General features: G+C 43.5%; 1 protein-coding gene across 3 annotated transcripts; it reads right to left on the minus strand.

Moving 5' to 3' along the window:
* Window positions 1-276: 276 nt before the first annotated feature.
* Window positions 277-18,747, minus strand: LOC118098066 (transcription activator BRG1). 3 transcript variants are annotated; one of them, XM_035141504.2, is made up of 34 exons: window positions 18,541-18,747; window positions 17,841-18,094; window positions 16,510-16,642; window positions 15,239-15,772; window positions 14,917-15,015; window positions 14,322-14,580; window positions 14,027-14,153; window positions 13,768-13,941; window positions 13,502-13,675; window positions 13,204-13,380; window positions 13,003-13,050; window positions 11,647-11,777; window positions 10,769-10,826; window positions 10,584-10,690; window positions 10,293-10,440; window positions 9,847-10,010; window positions 9,677-9,743; window positions 9,374-9,484; window positions 8,574-8,816; window positions 8,359-8,472; window positions 8,105-8,212; window positions 7,642-7,728; window positions 7,390-7,436; window positions 6,646-6,812; window positions 6,336-6,499; window positions 5,884-6,144; window positions 5,722-5,799; window positions 5,391-5,609; window positions 4,996-5,258; window positions 4,165-4,273; window positions 3,917-4,018; window positions 3,384-3,516; window positions 2,888-3,027; window positions 277-2,301 (listed from the first exon to the last, which is right to left on the minus strand). In XM_035141504.2, the coding sequence occupies exons 2-34, from the start codon at window positions 18,054-18,056 to the stop codon at window positions 2,266-2,268; spliced, it is 4,998 nt and encodes a 1,665-aa protein (XP_034997395.2). In that variant the 5' UTR covers window positions 18,057-18,094; window positions 18,541-18,747; the 3' UTR covers window positions 277-2,265. The 3 variants fall into 3 exon arrangements, with proteins under 3 accessions (XP_034997395.2, XP_047193861.1, XP_047193866.1); XM_047337905.1 differs by having other exon boundaries at window positions 2,888-3,042; window positions 3,384-3,519; window positions 4,996-5,261; XM_047337910.1 differs by lacking the exons at window positions 9,374-9,484; window positions 9,677-9,743; window positions 9,847-10,010; ... (13 more) ...; window positions 17,841-18,094; window positions 18,541-18,747 and having other exon boundaries at window positions 4,996-5,261; window positions 8,359-8,670.
* Between the last annotated feature and the right edge of the window lie 422 nt (window positions 18,748-19,169).

The following is a 19,169-nucleotide window of genomic DNA, read 5'->3' on the forward strand; positions in this document are numbered from 1 at the left end:
TTTCAGAATTGTAGTTAGTTGTGTTAGTAATCTGCTTGTCTTTTTTTTTATCCGATGTAAAGTGATTTTGATCATTGTTAAAAGCACTTTATACAGCACTGTATAAATAACTATTATATATAGAACTACTACTATATCATTATATTCATATTAATTTGGTCCAACTAACAAAATCTCAAGAGAAGACATGACGAAAATAGCAAATTCTTATGTTTTTTTTGCTTTAAAAAGTGATTTGAACTATTTATCTATTATCAAAATAGTTCAAATTCTTCATTTGTTTGATTAATATATTATTTTTATTCCAGCATTACATAAAAAATAACGTCAATATCCACTTTTACTGTGGTTTATTGTTTCTTTTCAAGTTCCAGTGATAATGACACAACACAACAGACAGATGTGAATAATTTAGTGGTGAAAACGTTGATGCTTTTGGTTGTATGTTCTTCACTCTGGGAACCTAGCATGATGAGAAAAGTACAGTACTGAGCTTGCGAGCTGTACACACGTGCATGGACATTATATTCTAAAAAAACATCCCTATACAGTATATCCAACACCATACGGCCATCAGGCATTCACAAGCAGAGAAGAGCCACTGTCCCTCTGGTCCTTTGTCTTGAAATCATAAAACATAAAAAGTGCCCAAGTACAACAAATAGTTCTGAAATCCTTAAATCACTACACAACAATGGAAGAAGAAGCATTTAAAGTTACAGTTCTCGTCGATACAACAAGTCTACAATCAACAGTTAGAAGTGCTGAGACTGGAAGTGAGACAGGTGAGCAGCAGCAGCAGCAGTAAGGGGTAGTTTTACATTTCTATACTGTACCACACATTCACCCCTGGAGAGCGACCTGGACTCAACTCCATTAAACCTAAGTCAAATAACTGTGGTAAGTAGCTGAAGAGATTCTGAGAAGTCGCTCCCTGTGCCCACAGCGGGTTTGATTTCCAACTCAAACACTGAGCCATGCTCGCAAATAAGTGATGTACACACACACCTCGGAAATCACAGCGGCTCCGGAGTGGCTGAGTGATGTTACAACACATCTGCCACAGTGAAGCAGAGGTGAAACATCAGGTCTGTTTACGTCCATAGGTAAAGTAAGGTAAGGTGGTTAGAAACAGCTTCATTTTGTGTTTATATTTAATACTGTTTATTTCACTTACTGGCTCCCTACAGTTCTAACTTTTCAGGTTAGCTAAGGACTCTACTGTTTGTGCAATAAAATTACTTCATATAAACAACAATAACAGTTTTGTCTGAGTTTAACTCATTGAAGCTTTATTACTTACTCCAAGGAGATTCTTTTCAGTTGTTTATGTTGGTTTGTTGGTTTGTCAGCAGGGTTGTGCAAAAAACTGCAAAACAGATTTCCACAAAAATTTGTGGAAAGATGGAACATGGGCCGAGAAAATGAGAGATAGGGCATTTTTTGAAAACCTAACCAATTACCCAGGGAATCATTCATGGATCTTAATGAAACAATCAGGCATATTTATAGGACTACTAGCTATGAGTGTGTGAAATTTGGTGCAGCTTAATTTAATTTAAAGGGTCTTTGTTCTTAAAGCTGGTTTAGGCTAGCAACCCTTCATGTTAGTAACAACTAGCGTTATAAACAGTATATAAACATTTAGTAAATGTTTATAAATATAATAGTATATAATATATAAAGTGTTTAATGTATTTGTCAACAACTATAACTCCTCCTGTGTGGACCCATAAATGGAGGTTGGTGTATAAATCGATGATATGTCACCTCTTTAAACACATTTCAATCGATGTTCATTAACATCTTTTTAAAAACTGACATCCTGCTGTCATGAATATTTAGTTATCACAATATATTTTTTATATCATTGTGGCATCACTAACTACTGGAGTTATAACGTTTTTGAAGCCGCTGTCTTCACACGTGTTAAACCATTACACTGTTAGCAGGTTGTAAAGTTCTTTAACAACTGACCTCGGACAGTGTTCTGACTTCAAACTCATTTGCGTGAAAATTTAAAAACTAATTTGATTCCTCAGTGTTCAGACTTTCTTCAGCAAAGAATTAAACAGTCTAATGAATTTGTATTTGATATGATGGTGATAGATGGTTTCCCTGTGATACTGTAGTATTGTAAACTTCTATTTGAGTTATTTGACTGAGGGTGGATGGAGTTGAGAGTCTTTTTTATTTAATGTATATTCTTGTTGAATTAGTGGAATATCCCTTTTCCCCCTCCTTTCCTCCAAGTCACAGTGCAGTTCAGGACTCTTCATCAGTGGCACTGGGAGAGCGCTCCTGGAAAAAAATAACAAACAGATTCATGTCCGGAAAATGAAGAATTCCTCAATAATTAACAAAAAAATGAATCTGTTGCTCCTCAAAGCTTCAACTTTCATCAGTTTACCTGAAATCTGTAACAGAGAGTGAGTAACACAAAACCTCCCTGACAGGAATCATAAAGGATGTAGAGAAAACAGACTCTACATTTTGAGGCCTGATGTCTGCAGAGACCACACATGTGGCAGAAACGTCAAGAAAAGCAAAGAAGAAACTTCATGTCAACAAGGTCTCTGAACATCGTTCCTTCAGTCCTTCATTTCATCCTAACCTTAACACTGCAGTCTCAACTATTGCAAATCAGTGCCAATTCCATAATGAAATACTACAACAACCCATTTTCACTGCAATCACAAGTGATTCCCAGTTTAGATGTAGTCTAATCGCACGCGCGCACGCACACACGCCGCACACACACACACACACACACACACACACACACACACACACACACACACACACACACACACACACACACACACACACACACACACACACACACACACACACACACACACACACACACACACACAGCAGGAGCTACCTCTTCCTGCTCGTCCTCAGAGTCGTCGTCACTGACGACAGGTTTGGCTCTGGTGCGTCCCGTCCGTCTGCTGCGTCCCTTCCCTCGATCTCCGCCTTTGTCCTTCCTGCCCAGACGGATCCTCACTTTCACTGAGCGAGCTGGAGACGAACACACTTTGTATAAATGAAATTAAATCAAGTCACTGACAAAGCAAAACGATTATTGACTAAAGGATAATTTAACAATACCTGCACTGCAGTTGTATGCCTCCACGAACCAGTGCAGTTTCAGTCTCCATACATGTTTTTTCCTGACTCAGGTCACAATGAGCTTTGACCACTGAAATCTAATAAATTGGTCTTTGAGTTGTGACGGACTAATAAACCGAAAACATAATGCCTTCAGCCGCTGACTGTTGCCGGCGTGGAGGCATAGACAATGTTTAAAAACCGTGTAAAGACTTCACACTGAAATAAACATGACTAAAGAGTCTCCTCTCCTTCTCTCCGCTTACATTCAGACTCGGATCCTTCATCTTGATCCTCCTCCTCTTCTTCACTCTCCTCTCCCTCGCTTTCCTCCTCCTTCTCAATCTTCTGCCTCAAACTGGTGAAGACCGACTGGAGAACGATGGAGTCTTCATAAATCTGCTCACGTAAGACAAACACGGTAGAAAACACCAGCTTAGTACCACTGCCATCATGTATGTACAGGAAACAGCGACAGAAACACCGTCCACAGTGTCCACACATCATGTAAGATCTTGATATCGAGTTTTTCCAGGTTTAACATTTCACCGGTGTCACATCAGTTAATAAAAACTTGAAATACTGACCTTTAAGTTTTGAAATCAGGGACATTGGTGTCAATAAATAACAAGAATATACCAATTAAAACAATTTATGAATCCACCAACCCTCCTACTTTCTTTAGTGTCTGAAATATAAAACCGGGAAAAAAACCGGACCTGAATTGTAATTGCTGTCATGGTAGAAACACTGAGCAGGGTTTTTCTGTGTTTATGTGTAAACAGCAGATCCGTCTCACCAGTGATCCCTCCAGGTTGAAGGTCTGAGCGTTCTGGAAGAGCAGCATGACGTCTCTCTCCAGGTCACTCAGACTGCGGTAGCGATGACCTCTAATCCTCTCCTGGTGATGGAAAGTAGTTTATTTATAATAAAAAGTGACGCGTTTTTATACCTATAACTATCAGTGACAGATGTCTTTACTTAGTTCTTAGTACTCTTAGCACCTGTGACCACGTTTCCCGCTGGAACCACCTTTCCTGCTCGTACCTTGATCTTCCTGAAGTCCACAGGTTTGCGGATCAGCTCGTAGTACTCGGGCAGCTCTTTTCGAGACGGCAGCTGGATGAACACTTCGCTCAGCTGACGCCCGCTGGCGCTGCAGGAGGTGATGTCATCAGGATCAGCAAAAACATAAATAAACTGACTGTAAAACTGAATACATCTTATTTTAACCACAAACATGCAGATTTTAATACATTAAATTCAAGACTTTTAAAGACCATAGTGAATGAAATTTAAGACCAAGAAGTGATGTCAGAGTCCATGAATTACTGGCACTTCCCCATAATTGAAGATAAGATAAGAAGTAACCAAATAGAGAATAACCCTCAAAACACCACATTATCTCAAACTACAGATAGATACAGTTAGTATCCATAGTCTTTCCCACAGGCAAGCTGAGTGTACCGAGATCAAATCTGATCAGGGCGTATGTATCAGTTATCAGTTCCACATTTGTTTGATTACAGCGTGCTAATATCTGGAACGCTGAGAAAGAACTACAAACTACGCATGGCTCATTTCTCTTGAAAGAGATCCCTTTCCCCTAATAAACTTAATCTAAAAGCACAATAGAAGTAGCATTAAATTAAATTAAATTAAATTAAATTAAATTAAATTAAATTAAGACCTACCCAAATGTATTTAAGACCCAATATTTTAACATATTTAAAACATCTCAAGGCCTAAAGTTCAGATTATTGAATTTCTTACAAGCTGAGTGAAGTAATTGGTGCAAAGATTGAACAGAAACATTTAGTGATGCAGAATAATTATTATCTACAGCTGCAAATTTAATATCATGCTCATTTGTGCTACCTGTCTTTATATTTGATGACAGCGTCCACAATCTTCCTCATCTTCTTTGAGAGAGCAGGAGGATTCGGGGAGAGTTTCTCAGCAGGTGGTCGTCCCCTCTTCCTCTGCCTCTTCCCATCATCGTCTTTGTCCCCTCGTCCCCGTCCCCCGGAGGAAGACGAGGGACCGGGGAGGTCCAAGTCTCGGTCCCTCTTCCTCTTGCGGGTCGTCCTTTTGTGACGCACCTCTTCCTCGACCTCATCCAGTGTGCCCTCCTCTATCGCCTGCTCGAGGTTACGATGAACACGAGAATGAAGTTTTAATACACAAAGCAAGGATGTTTTCACCTGGATTTTAAATTCAGTTTATATTCTGTCTAGTTTCTCAGCTCTGCACTTTACCCTCAAGCTAATCACCTTCAGCCACTGCTTCTCGGTCAGTGAGTCGCTATAGTCCACCTCCTTTCGCAGCCGAGAGCCTCGTCCAAACATTTTCTCCTCCTCCTCCTCGCAGGTCAGCCGCTCAACTTCGGCATCATCTTTCATGATCCACGTGGGCAGCTCATCCTCCTCCATCAGACGAGGTTTTCGCCGCGGGTTACGGGCCTCCTCCCGCCGCCGGTCCAAGTCCATACGCTGAGGGGGGGGGGGCGAGGAAGAAAAGTTAAGAGACGGACAAAGATATCGGAAGAGGACTTTGTAGAGTTGAAGCTGGATGTGAATTTAACTTCAAAAGGCGGGTACTTACCATGAACTGATCAAACTCCTCCTCGCTCCTGGCTATCATCTGGTTGACCGTCTCATCATCGGGCACCTCATCCTCCTCCTGAATACAGCATACACATATTGGCAAGCAGAGCATAAGAAAGCTCACTCTTTAAAATGTTGTGTCGCTGGTGCACGCACACACATTTATGCGTAGACACACTTCTTGGCCCCAGACCTCGTCTTGCTCCTCGTGCTCCAGGATGGCTTGTAGGAAGGCCCTGCGCTCGTGGCTGGAGGATTTCTGATCGAACATGCCGGCCTGGATGACCTTTTGGTCCACGTTTAATTTGTACTTGGCAGCGGCCAGGATTTTCTCTTCCACACTGTTGATAGTGCAGAGACGCAACACACGAACCTCATTTGTTTGACCGATGCGATGGGCTCTGTCCTGAGCCTGCAGGTCCTGGAGACACAATCAGGAGGGAGAGAGAGTTTATGTAGGTTCAAATGCAGGTTCAATTGTTTTTCCCCACATGCTGTGTTCACGTCTATTTTTGTTTTGTACTTAAGTCTCCAGTATAAACAAGCCAAGCAACTCTAAAGTGAAGTCAACTTGATTTTCTAAACCTTGTGTAAATGAAAGCATCATCAAACCTGATGTGGGTTCCAGTCAGAGTCGAAGATGACCACGGTGTCAGCAGACTGCAGGTTGAGGCCGAGACCTCCAGCTCTTGTGCTCAGCAGGAAGATGAAGTAGTCCGACTCTGGATCATTGAACGTCTTCAGTAACATTCCTCTGTCTTCAGCCTTTGTGGTGCCTGACGAGTGAGCGAGGTGGGACAAGAGAAGAAGAACAGATGTAAGAATGAAGTGAGGAAATGCTACAAAAGGCAATAGAAAATGATGAGCATTGGGACAAAACTGCTCTGTGACAGCAAGACAACCCTTCTATAAACTGTCTCACCGTCCAGACGCAGATACTTGAAGCTTCGGTAGGCGAAGTAGTCCTCCATGATGGTCATGAGTGTGGTCATCTGACAGAAGAGCAGAACTTTGTGGTTTGTCACCATCAGTTTGGGCAAGATACGATCCAACACCTCAAACTTTCCTGATGCTCGATACAGGTCAAGTCTGACGGAAATGAGATAGATTAAAAGTCGTGTGTGTGTGTTAATACCGGGTCCTGTTCAGACCCGGTATTAACCGTCCTGAAAGATCCTGAATGTGTCTTCTGTGGACTCGTGTGTTTGGATCTCACTTCCCGGCTACATAAATGCAAATAAATCCCCCAAAACACGCACGATATTTGTGTTTGTGAAGACTAAATGATGTTGTTTCAATATGATATTGATATGATATTGATGATATTTCAAGTTGATATTATGGAGGTGGCTACAAACAAATCAACAGACGGAGAAGTTTAACAATAAGTTAGAGTCATTGTGAAACTGTAGCGAGTCAGAGGACGTCAGCTGAGTAGATGGTCCTTCATATGTGGCCCAGGATGGATTTGCGCTCACACAGAAAAGAATGTGGCCACATGCCTCCAGAATCACCTCCAAATGCGGTTTGATTTTTGGATCTCGGGACGAATTGAGGACGTATTTGGGTCCATTCAGACCTGAACTTAGTGCTGACCACTCGTGATCGGATCACTCAGGACGGATGAAGGGGTCAGAGAGAGCGAGATCGAAGAATCAGAACTCACCCCTGGACTATTCCACCAGAGAATCCTAAATGTTCAGAGAAGGATTCCTGCAAAATCAGTCAGAAATATTCTGTCACACACAGTCAAGGATTTCAGTCTAATTGGGGCTTTATTTTGAAGCTCATATCATTAAAGTAAATCTGTGCTTTTGTTTAGGTTTATGTGCTTTTTACATTTGTAAATACAATATCTTGTTATATAATATCCTGACCAAAATCAAATCTGTTGAAACATCTCCCTCCTCAGCGGTACCTCGATCTGCTGGAACATGTACGGGTGGTTACAGATCTTCCTCAGCTGCATGATGGTGTTCATCAGTGTCTTAGTGCCTCCTTTACCCTGGTGAACACGATGAGATCAAATGTGCAACGTGAAACCAACAGTGAGGGCCAGTTAAATGTGGTTCTGAACAGGTTCTTCGAGCCAAGGACCAAAGCTAAGACTGAAAAGAAAACAACTTCAATTTATACCACTAACCCTGAAGTTTATTTCATCTGTTTGCAGCAAAAGCTTAACCTTATTATAAATAAAATAAAAAAAACATTTCTAAATGATCTAGTGCCACATATGATTCTATCCTATTATTAAAAAAAACGCAGATTGAAAATTTTGAATGTGGACATTAACACTTCCAAAATCAGACATGAGGTAGAGCCTTGGTTAATAACGGTGTCAAAAGCTGCAACCCACAGTGTCCGAGTGTTCATGTCCTCACCTTCTTGTCTTTCTCTGATCCATCAGTTAGAAGAACGCCCTTGGCCTGCATGTGTCTGTACAGCACCCTCTGAAGAGACGACATGTCGCACTTGATCACATACTCCACCTGACAGAGGGAAGAGACGCATTCAGTCAATTAAAGACGGAGCAGGAGACCCGAGGCCAGTCAATGACGTGACACATCAAAACGAAGATCATCTGGACATGTGTTTGTCTGTCTGCTGTGTGTGGACTGAAAGAACTGAGCCATGCCTTCTCTGGAAGCTGGGCCTCCACTTCCTTCTTTAATCTGCGTAACAGGAAGGGGCGGAGCACTTTGTGGAGACGACGGATGATCAAGATGGTCTCCTCTTCATTTAGGTCCACCTGGAGAGAGAAACAAAGAGAAACCTGGCATCTCCCAAACACAAAGAGACAAATCAGAAGCAGCATTGGCGGACTGCGCCTCAGCTAAACGTCCTGCACACCTTCTCCCCAGTCATGGCGAAAGGAGCGTTGAACCACTGCTCAAAGGTGATACAGCTCTTGAAGATGGTTGGCAGCAGGAAGTTGAGCAGTGCCCAGAGCTCAGGCAGCTTGTTTTGCAACGGCGTCCCTGTGAGGAGGACTCGCCGTGGGGCAAGGTAGTGAGTGTTCAGGACCTGGGTCAGTTTACAGTGGTGGTTCTTCATACGGTGGCCCTCGTCAACGATCATGTACTTCCAACGGATCTGGTGGGGATGACATGAGGAGAGGAGAACATCTGGATGAAGCTGCCAGTGGAATAACTTACTGTTTCTGCCCGTCCAATAAAAAACAACAGAAAGTGGAGGATTTCTCTTCCAGTTTGTGCCCGGGCCCCACACTGGCTCGGTCCCATGCTACAGCCTGGTGGGGGAAACTCTTGCCTGAACTACAACACCCACCTTGCAGCACAGTCAGGAAGCCTACATGACTACATGAGTGCATAGCAGCATGATGGTCACAGATGACAGTGGAAGACGTGGTTTACAGGCAGGTGTCAGTATGTTGCAGGACCTAGGAGAGAACACTGAGACGCAGCAAAGAGGGAAGTCAGATTGGTCGGGCTCAAACACTTTTAGAGCACTTTGGGAAATAAGGTCATGCTGGTAAACACAAAAACACAGAAACCTCAAGCAAAATCTAATAGATAACAAATAGAAACATCTCACTGCAGGCATGTGTACATGTGTAGAGGGAAAGGTTTAAAGGATGATGTGTTTGTGAATGTCCTTCTGCCTGTGTTTGTTTGTACACATCATCTCACCTTGGCCAGCACTTGTTTATCCTTGATGATGTACTCGTAGGTGGTGAGTAAAACATTAAATTTTCCACTACGCAGTTGGGGAACGAAGGCTCTTCTGGCAGCAGGAGACCCCTGGCAGCCAAAAAAAAGAATCTATCTTACAAATAAATTTGTTTAAAAAAAAAAAAAAACATCAATTCTAATTGATCATGACATTTTAGCAAGCAAAAAGCAAAAAGCCATTTAAGACAAAGCAAAAATGTGTTATTAAATAAAAGTTAAAAGCAAAGACACATCAGAGTATTGTTAACTGCAGAAACTAACCTTGTAGGACACTTTGACGACTGTCGGGGCCCATTTGTCAAACTCATACACCCAGTTAGAAAGAGTTCTGTCAACGAGAGACCGATCAGTTAGTGATTTTATCGAACAAAACAGCATATGTTATAGAATAAAACTGCAAATATGTTGTAAAATCATTTGGTTTAGCTCACGAGAGGGGTACAATGATGAGGTAGGGTCCATTGAGACGTTTCATCTCCATGAGGTAAGTAATGAGGGCGATAGTCTGGATGGTTTTTCCCAAACCCATCTCGTCCGCCAGGATCCCGTTCAGGTTGTTGTTGTAGAGGGAAACGAGCCACTCCAGACCTTTAACCTGAAAGGGTTTCGAACATGAACAAGTATTCCCTCCCTCGTCAGAGTTATGACATACAATGAGAATGGCACTCAGTAGAGCGAACACCTCCGCAAAGGCCCAATAGTTCTTAAATTCATAGATATCAGCTCTCTAAATATGTCCGATTTTTTACAATCAAGATCCATGATATTCCATGGGAAATCCGTGAATATGTTTTTACCGCATTGCAGCAGTAAAAACATCTTTGTGCATGCCAAGGTAGAAAATATCATATTATTGCATCTAATCATGCATGTATACCTGATACTGCTTGAGTTGCCCATTTATCAACAAACTGGACTGTTTGTCCACCTTCTCTGTGACAGCGTGAGCCACTGCGTAATAAGACTGGAGCCCTCGTTCGAAGGCCGCACCCATGTATTCATCATCCACATCCTGCTTAGCATTTCTGCAGAGGAAGCACAAACAAAAAGTTTCGTTTAATCACAGCATAAATTAATTTTGTGAGCACCTTTTAGCGTACCTAATTTATTTGAGAGCCTAAATGGCACTAAATTGTATTCCACTGTAGTACTCAATATATGCACTCACTCAATGATGTGGCGAACATCTACTTCTGACACATCTTCACAGTCGGGGCCTGTGATCTTCTTCTCCTCCACGGGAGTTGCTGAAGGCTGAGGCTCCTGCTCTTCCTCCTGCCAGATGTTGGGAACAGCAGTTTGTCAGTGACTGGAGCAGTGAGTGTGAAAAAGGCTCCAAACAAAGCAACCCACCTCCTCCTCTTCCTCCTCCTCGCTGTCCTCACTGTCCGAGCGGGGAGCCACCTCATAGCTGAGCAAAACACAAACACACTCGTGATTAAATCCACCAACAGTCCAAGTCACATGAAAAATTAATCATCAGAAATGCAAAGCATCAGAGAGGCGTGGCAGATCCTGCACATGCTGTAAATACCCAATGTTGCAATCATGCCGTTTAATAATAACGTCATTTTTACCATATATTGATGAATGACTGGTTAATCTGAGTAAGATGTAGATCTGTACAAGTTATGACCGCATTACTACATTATATGATGTCATCTTCAAACTTCATGATGTTATGATGACAATAATAGCATGTTAGCACCTTTACTTTAGCCCCTTAAGCTGCCTTGTGTAACGTTTACTGTGTGGCTAGAAAGACATCCACACATATTCAGCACAGGCTGTATATAAAGATGGAAACCATGATGGCTCCCAAAAGCTAAGCCAAATCATCTTGTTCGCCCCCTGGTGGCTGGCTGGTGTATAGATTATAAACCCCACCCCCTCCATGTTAGCAGACTAAACTATAAAGTCAAATAAAGTCCCAAAGATGTAATTTTTGGTAGTTCTTATCTCAAGTGTTAATTTTTCCAAAAACTTAGATTTTAGTTGATGACTGACAGCTGAGACTGACACGTGATTGGTCGAGCAGGACCTTAACTCCACAGCTCCACACATCAACCACTACTACGCAGACGTCAGAAGCAGAACATGGCGGCAGTCCTATCTCCGATTTTTTATCTTAATTTTTTTCCCAATGGGAGGAAGCGGAGACGCGCCGTCCATCTTTATTTACAGTCTACGATATCCACATACACAAATCCTTCCTCTCCCTCCAGTCTCACCCCGGGTTCATCTCCAGCCAGGTCTCCAGCTGTCCGGCTCTAGGAGCGTCCAAACCTGTCAGGATGTTTCCACTGTCCACATGGATGACCTTCACAGGCAGGTCGCTCATCTGACTCGTCTCATCCAGAGGCTGCAGAGGGAGGACACAGATTATCTTATCTGGGCATACACTGTGCAGCTTTAGAAACATTGTTGTTAAATCACCAAAGTGCTTGCTCATTGTCGGAACTGTTGTGTCTCTCTAAAAAATTTAAGGTCTTGACCTTCGTATGTTATGATTTGGCTCTTAAAATTGATCTGAACTGAATACCTTGTATCATAATTCATTCCTCATTTTGCGCTGGATTTTTTGTGTGAAGGACTTTGTAACCTTGTTTAGATTAGTGCTATACAAATAAAGTTATTATTGAATACCACCTAACACTGCACGATTAAGTCTCCTGAGATGAGAGGCCAAGGCTCACAATTCATGAGCTCACACTGTACGGACCGAGTGTCTGAAATGACCTGACTGCTCACACTCTATGTTTCGATGGATCCTTTGGACCAGCTCCGGACCGGTGATTTAGTCAAAGAAGAAAAGGATGAAAGCTGTTTGCTCACAATCCTAACAAGGAAGCAATATGCTGCCTTGATCATATGTTCCATTCTGTGGTGAAACGTTCCAAAAAAGAGGCGTCAGGAAACGTAGACGTTAATTACCGGCTTAGTTTGAGTCTTTTAAACAGCTGAAGGAAATGAGACTAAACCTCAGATAGTTGAACTGTGTAGAGGTTAACAGTCGCTGGTGTTTTGCCAATTTAATCAAATAAATATAAAATTCAGCTTTTTGTCAACACAGATGAGGTGAATCTTTCTTTCTTTGACTGATAACAACAGGTGATGGCAACTGAGCTACACACACTGCTTCACTCCTCCACTGTTTTCATGCACACCTGGGGCTGTAACTTGTGACTATAGAATGTGGTCACCTCCTTTCAGATCGTTAATACAGATATGTATACGGTACATGATGGGATGTTGTTCAAACAAGCTCAAATCTAGTTGATCAAAAGGTTGCACAGCAACAGTGAACAGAGGAAATCATTGTGCAGTCTGCAGAGTCAACTTTTTGCCATGACAACACTAAAAAGGAAAAAGAAAACACTACCCCCTGAAGCTTTGTGTGAAATTTGATCTGTGCAGTGTTTAGAGCACGTCTCTCTGGAGACCACAGAGAGCAACATAACAACCAATCACGTTTGCTTTAGGGACCCTGCATATTTAAAGAGCAAGAGTATATCTTTAGAAAGAAAACCAGGGACGGTGAACGTATGATGTAACCGTTTCCTCCTCCTCATGCTGCACCAGCTCACCTCTCCATCAGGGCCCATTGCCAGAGTCTGACCCTCAGCGTTCTCCATCTGCAAAACAGATCAGAACTGAGTCACTGACACACCACACAACATATATCACATAATCAAAAACAAACAGATGCACAGTCCAGCTCAGTGTGTAAATTTCCCGGACTGAATGTTGATTTATAAACATCTCTCTCTCCTCCAGTTTTTTTGTACCTTCTTCTTTTTCTTCTTCTTCTTCTTCTTCTTTTCTTTGAGCGCCTGTGCAGCCTTGTGAGCTCGGACCAGATCGGTGAGGTTGGCGACGTACTCGTCAGTCTGCTGCAGCAGGTACGCCAGACGCTTGTCCTTCTTCTGGTCGATCAATTTGCGGTAACCCTCCTCATCCTCAGCCTGGGAGGAGATACACATATACAGGATAAGCAGTGATTGAAGGGTGTGTGCACAGGTAAGTCTGCGATGTGCAAGCTGTTGTAACTCTGTCTGCACTGTTGCTGCTGCTGTTTCTTTTTACCATGAGCCTCCTCATCCTCTCTTTCTCAATCCGCTCATTCTCCTTCTTTTGCTCTCGCTCAGTGTTGGCGTGGTAGGTGGCCACAGCTTTGGTCAGTTTCTGATTTTTGCCTGTGATTGAGCGATGGTACTCTTTGAAGTCTTTGGCGTGCTGGAGGATGCTGTTGAGGTACTCCTGGGGAGAAAGCACGGGCGAGGAGAAGAGTAGATCAAAAGTACAAACTTTAACATTATAACAGCCATGTCTCAGCCGCGTTTGTCCTCTACCTGGTGCTTCTGCCTGCGTTTGCGCTCTTGCTCGATCTTCTGCTGTTTCTCCAGTTTCTCTGTGATGCGGGCCTCTCGCAGAGACTGGCGCTTGCTGCGCTTGTAGGCCTTCGCGTCAAGGGCGGTCTCAAGAGCTGTGTCACGACGCATACACACCACCACCTCTTGACGCAGCTGTGAAAGGCAAAAGATTCACATGGGAAAAGTGTGATGTGTTGAGGTCAAAGGTGAAAGTAAAGATGATATCGCACATACGTACCTGTCTCTGGAAGTTAAGCAGTCGAAGAGCTTTGAGCTCTATTGTAGCTTTGGTACGTAAATCACCAGCGAGAGAACCCGGCAGGTTCTCCAGTTCAACAATACGCTGAGTGATACGAGCCTGTAACCTGGGGAAGTAAAGAGAACCCACTTTTCTGTATAATTTGAATGGATTATAAAGTCGGGATATTTAATGTTTATATAAAATAACCTTAATATTCAGATGAAAGAGTCAGAGCGTCATTGTGTCATAAAATGAAGAAATTAAGTTACATCCCTAAAAGGCCTTGTCATACCTGTACTCCCTCTCCTGCAGTATCTCCACTGGGTCGAGGCCACAGGGCTTCTGAATTGGGGTAATGCGGTTCTGCTTGGCGTGGTAAGGCATCATGGCAGTGGGCTGTGCTGGCTGACCGGGGGACTGCGTCTGCGGAGGCATTACCGGGGAGGCAGCAGGAGGAACTGAGGGGGGTGCAGGAGAGGGCCGGCCAGTGGGCTGCGGGGGGATCAACTTTTGGGGTGCGTTTGAGGGGGCTGCTGCGTTCACCATGGGACCTGGAGGCATGTGAAGTGGGGAGAGATCAATACGGCACTGCTGTAAGTACTGCTGTAGTCTACTGTAGATAATGGAATCTAAAGTTCAAACTAGATGGATTGTGAGAAGTTATAATGATATTTTTATGCTACGTGCTGACACCATGTACGGTTGTAAACTTATTCACAGAAACCAGTTTCAATGAGAAAGATCATATTTCGTTGTCTGACGTGTCTGACCCGCACAATGTCCTGCTGTGTTGTTCATATGTGAAAGTCAAAGTCCAATTGTCCAGACATTACCCGGAGTTAATGTCTGAAACTGCTAAGTTGAGAAATTAAATCAACATCACAAACCTTCAGGCCAGGACTTGGGTGGTCCGTTGGGGTTTTGTCCCTGCATTCCAGCTGGGGTCCCTGACGGCCCTGGTGGGGGCATGTTGGGACCCATCATACCTAAAGAAACCAAAAAGGTACAGATTATCTTTAGACTAACAGCACATCTATTAGATTGTTCTTTTAAAAATGTATTAGAGCTACAACCTCCAGCTTTTCAATGTGACATACATTCATTACCCATCAGACCATTGGACATACAGTGGAGTCCAATAGTCGAAGACTGCTTTTCCATTCACAGTTAAGGGGCCTGGTATTCCAGATTTTCCCCTTGCATACCCACCGTGAGCTCGAATGTAGCCTGAGCCCATCGGCCCTGGTCCAGCTGGACCAACTCCAGCCCCAGGACCCAGGCTGGCCATCGGCTGCTGCTGCTGCTGCATCCCTGGCATCGGCCTCTTCCCTTGGACAGCCATCTGCAGGTGGTCCGGCAGGGGCTGTCCCCGAGCCAGCATCTTATAAGCCATGATCTGGGCTCTGAGTTGGTGGAGTTGGTTCTGGTTGAAGGGAGTTGGACCACCGGGACCTCCGAGGCCAGCGGGGCCACCGGAGTCAATGCCAGATCCGAGGCTGGGGACACTGGATCCGAGAATGGGCCCGGGGCTGGGCCCGGGGCCGGAGCTACCTTGAGGTCCGGGACGGTTAGTTGGGCCGAGCGTGTGTTGGTCTCCGCTGGGGCCGTCTAAAGGTGTAGAGGCGGAGCCGGGGCCGCCAGAGGAGGAGGAAGAGGAGGACGATGGCATTAGAGGACCGGAGGGAGGGCCATTTGACGGGACAGGACTGGAGTGATCAGAGCCACCTAATGGAGAGTGGTAGCCTGAAGACAAAGGACAAATCAGAGCACTAGTTACTCTATTATTTTAAACCCTGTATAATGTTCCTTTAATATTCCAGTACAATCTACAGTATGTTGGGACTCTGGTGGGATATTTGGGTTTTAAAATGAGCCTTTCATGTTTTATAGGCATGTATGTAATTTCTAAAATAAATATCTCGTAAGTAGCTGATCTCATATCTATTTATTATCTGTATATGTTTTGTAAATTATCCAACACCTACTTAACAGTGAGTATAAGATATTCTTCACAGTATAATAATATTGTGACTTTTTTAAATACTAACACATCCAGTCCAGAGACTCTCCAGGTAACAGGAAGAGATTTGTCTTCCACTTGTTGCTACAGATCCAATCCTGATAGATCCTGAAATCCTGCCCGCCTGTTATTTCACAATGTGTTAAACTCTGATTCACTGAGCTCAACTTGTCTGTCTGACTGTCTTGTTTGTTTGTTTTATAGCAGACGCTGCTGAGTCCGAGCCACCGTGCCGTCCACACTGTGTTTGTTTTTCCAAGCAAACCAAGCTGTTGATTTCTGTATATTAATACTAAAAAAGAAACTATATGAAGAGATTGAGAAACAGCCCATGGTCCATGACACACTCACAGAGCCACATGACAACACCACCACAGGCAAGTCTCACTCGAAACCGCTCGTCTTGCACAACGCTGGAAAGCATGAAATTGCTCAAGATGATTCTCTGTTGCATGTCTACCTTGTGAGTGTTGGTCCAGAGGACTGGGGGGGGGGCCCATGCCGCTGTGTCCGCCCTGTCTCATCGACAGACTCTTCATCTGACTGAAGCGGCTCTCCTCGCTCATGCTCTTCTCATGCATGCCCTCCATCGGCTGTGGGAGAAATCCAACAGTGTCAGAATGAAACTATTACTCCCTGTGACTGCAGTAAATCATACAATTGTTATGAGTTGTACACTGTGCAGGTATATATATATATATATTGTAATGGAAATATACTTAATAACTTCTTAGTTTATGCTTACAGCAGACATTTTCATCCAGAGTAAAGCTCAACTTAAACTTTCTGGTGCACCCACTGTCTAGCATGTGAGCCCATTGTCTATTCATGTCTTGCAGAAGTTGATCCTGAGATCACCTGAATTCTATAGTGACCTTTTGCTCTCCTCTGGTTTAACTGGGTTGGTCCTTTGTTCGAAGAACTCAGCTGACTGACACAACACCCTAACCATACATGATACTATTTCCTCTGTGGGAATGTATGACACAGAACAATACATCCCCCCCCCAAGTGTTTTGGGGTCAGGAGGTAACCCACACAGAGAAACTTAAATATGAGAACAGACACTTCACTTTTCATCACACTTGCAACCTCCACCTTGTCTGTGTGATCCTTTCTGCAGAAAGCTTTTACAAACAAACTTAAAAAAGACAACTTGTCTCAGAACCTCGTTTGTTGACCAATTTCCACCACAATATTTATATCAGTGCCCACACGGATTTCTGGGGGCTGATACTGATATTGGGGAGTAAAAAAAATTATGATACTCATATATCGACCAATACGTACATGTATATACGTATACTTAAAAAATATATTCTGAAGATGATGTGATCAAACACTCATGACAATCAAATGTCATTCAGGCTTGAACCATGAATTTGATTATAAATAATTGTCAATAAAAAAACAAAACACAAATACAACCAAATATATGGAGCTTAAAATAGGGAAATAAATATATTTTTAGCATAAAACATAAACATAAATGCACATATTTTCTGCATTGTTTATTCGGAAAATAAACATGAATAAATATAAATGCTGTGTGGTAAATTCTCTTAACAGCCACATATCAAATCTGCCTTCTAAGTGATCAAGTTTTATGTTCTGCTGTGAAATTAAGCTTAATATTCATATTAACTCCACACGCATCAGTTTCTATGTAAATATGATGTTTAAACTCTTTAAAATGCATAAATCAGGTTAAATTTGTGATATTAATTTAAAACTAACTGTTGATCAATAATTAGGTCCACACTCATGGAGCGTCTCAGTCAGTGTCCTCACTTTGTGCAGAGGGTGCATGTTGTCCTGGCCGTATCCAGAGGGCCCCGGCTGGGAGTGTCCAGAGGAGGGAGGACCAGGGCTGGGGCCCATCATACTGTGAGAGGAGCCCGGCGAGGGCCCAGGGCTGGGGCCCAGCATAGCCCCAGGGGAGGGACCCCGACCAGGAGAGGGACCAGGGCGCGGGGTGCCTCCCATTGGGGGATCTGGAGTGGACATGGCCCTGGACCTCCTGCTCCTGGATGAGCAGCAGTTACCTGGGAGGAAGGAGAGAAATGATGGAGAGTGTGACACAGGTGAGGACATGATCTTTGAGAAACTCTGAGGGATGAAGACACACTATGTTAAAGTTACTCATCTAAATAAGCATGAACTTATTGGTTTGATTAGACAGGACTGTATGAAAACATCAGGACTCTGCAGCTGGATATTGGACTTCTGATAAATGAAGTGGGTGCATGATGTTTGCAGGAGAAGGTGAATGTGGTCTGACGCTGTCACACTGTGGACTCAGCCTCTCTGCACCAAATCACCCGCTGTGCTCATGTGCATGCTCAGCTGCAGGCTCGAGCACGCGGGGAAACACAGTGAATTATCACACGAGCCAGGAGCCACAGAGATTCTGCTCAGTCCCACAATGACAGCGTGTCTGGTTGAATGTAAAGAGGGGGAATGGCGGACTGCGCTTGTGAGACTGACCTACCCGCGTCAGCAGGACTCAGAGCCGGAGGATGTCTGCTGCTCCCGGGCTGAGATCAGCGGCAGATGGAAGAAGACGCAGAAACTGTTGTAATTAGTGAACTCATCATGTTCGAGATCTGCCTCCGAGCGACCGTTTGTTTCACCGACGCGGCTCGAGCGCCCCCCTCCTCTGCTCCATGACCGAATGTCTGGGCACAGCCAAGACAACCTGCGCATGCGCCGCCAGGCTCCATCTACACTCAGCATCAAGACAGGAATCCAGGTTCATATATATATATATAGAAATACTCAAGGTTCATATAGGCTATATACTATATATACAGTATGTAGAAAAGACTCAAGGTTAATTTAGGCTGTATTCACTATGTTGTATATATATATATATACTTTGTTTATAAACAGACTGTAGGTCTACCCTGTATATACACAAAGACTATAGTTTAAGACTTCTGTTCTACCCAATTGTGCACTACAGTGACCAACAATACCATACTCCACTATGTCGTCCTGTAGGATCAATGCATTACATAAATGCTGTTCGGCACATTCAGTGTAGTTCTGGAGAGTCTGTATATAGTTATTTTAAATCATTTCTAGTGATTTTAACTGTTTTAAGAGTCTGGAATAAGA

Source organism: Hippoglossus stenolepis, chromosome 2, assembly GCF_022539355.2.
Source record: "Hippoglossus stenolepis isolate QCI-W04-F060 chromosome 2, HSTE1.2, whole genome shotgun sequence".
In the NCBI taxonomy this organism is placed as follows: domain Eukaryota; kingdom Metazoa; phylum Chordata; class Actinopteri; order Pleuronectiformes; family Pleuronectidae; genus Hippoglossus; species Hippoglossus stenolepis.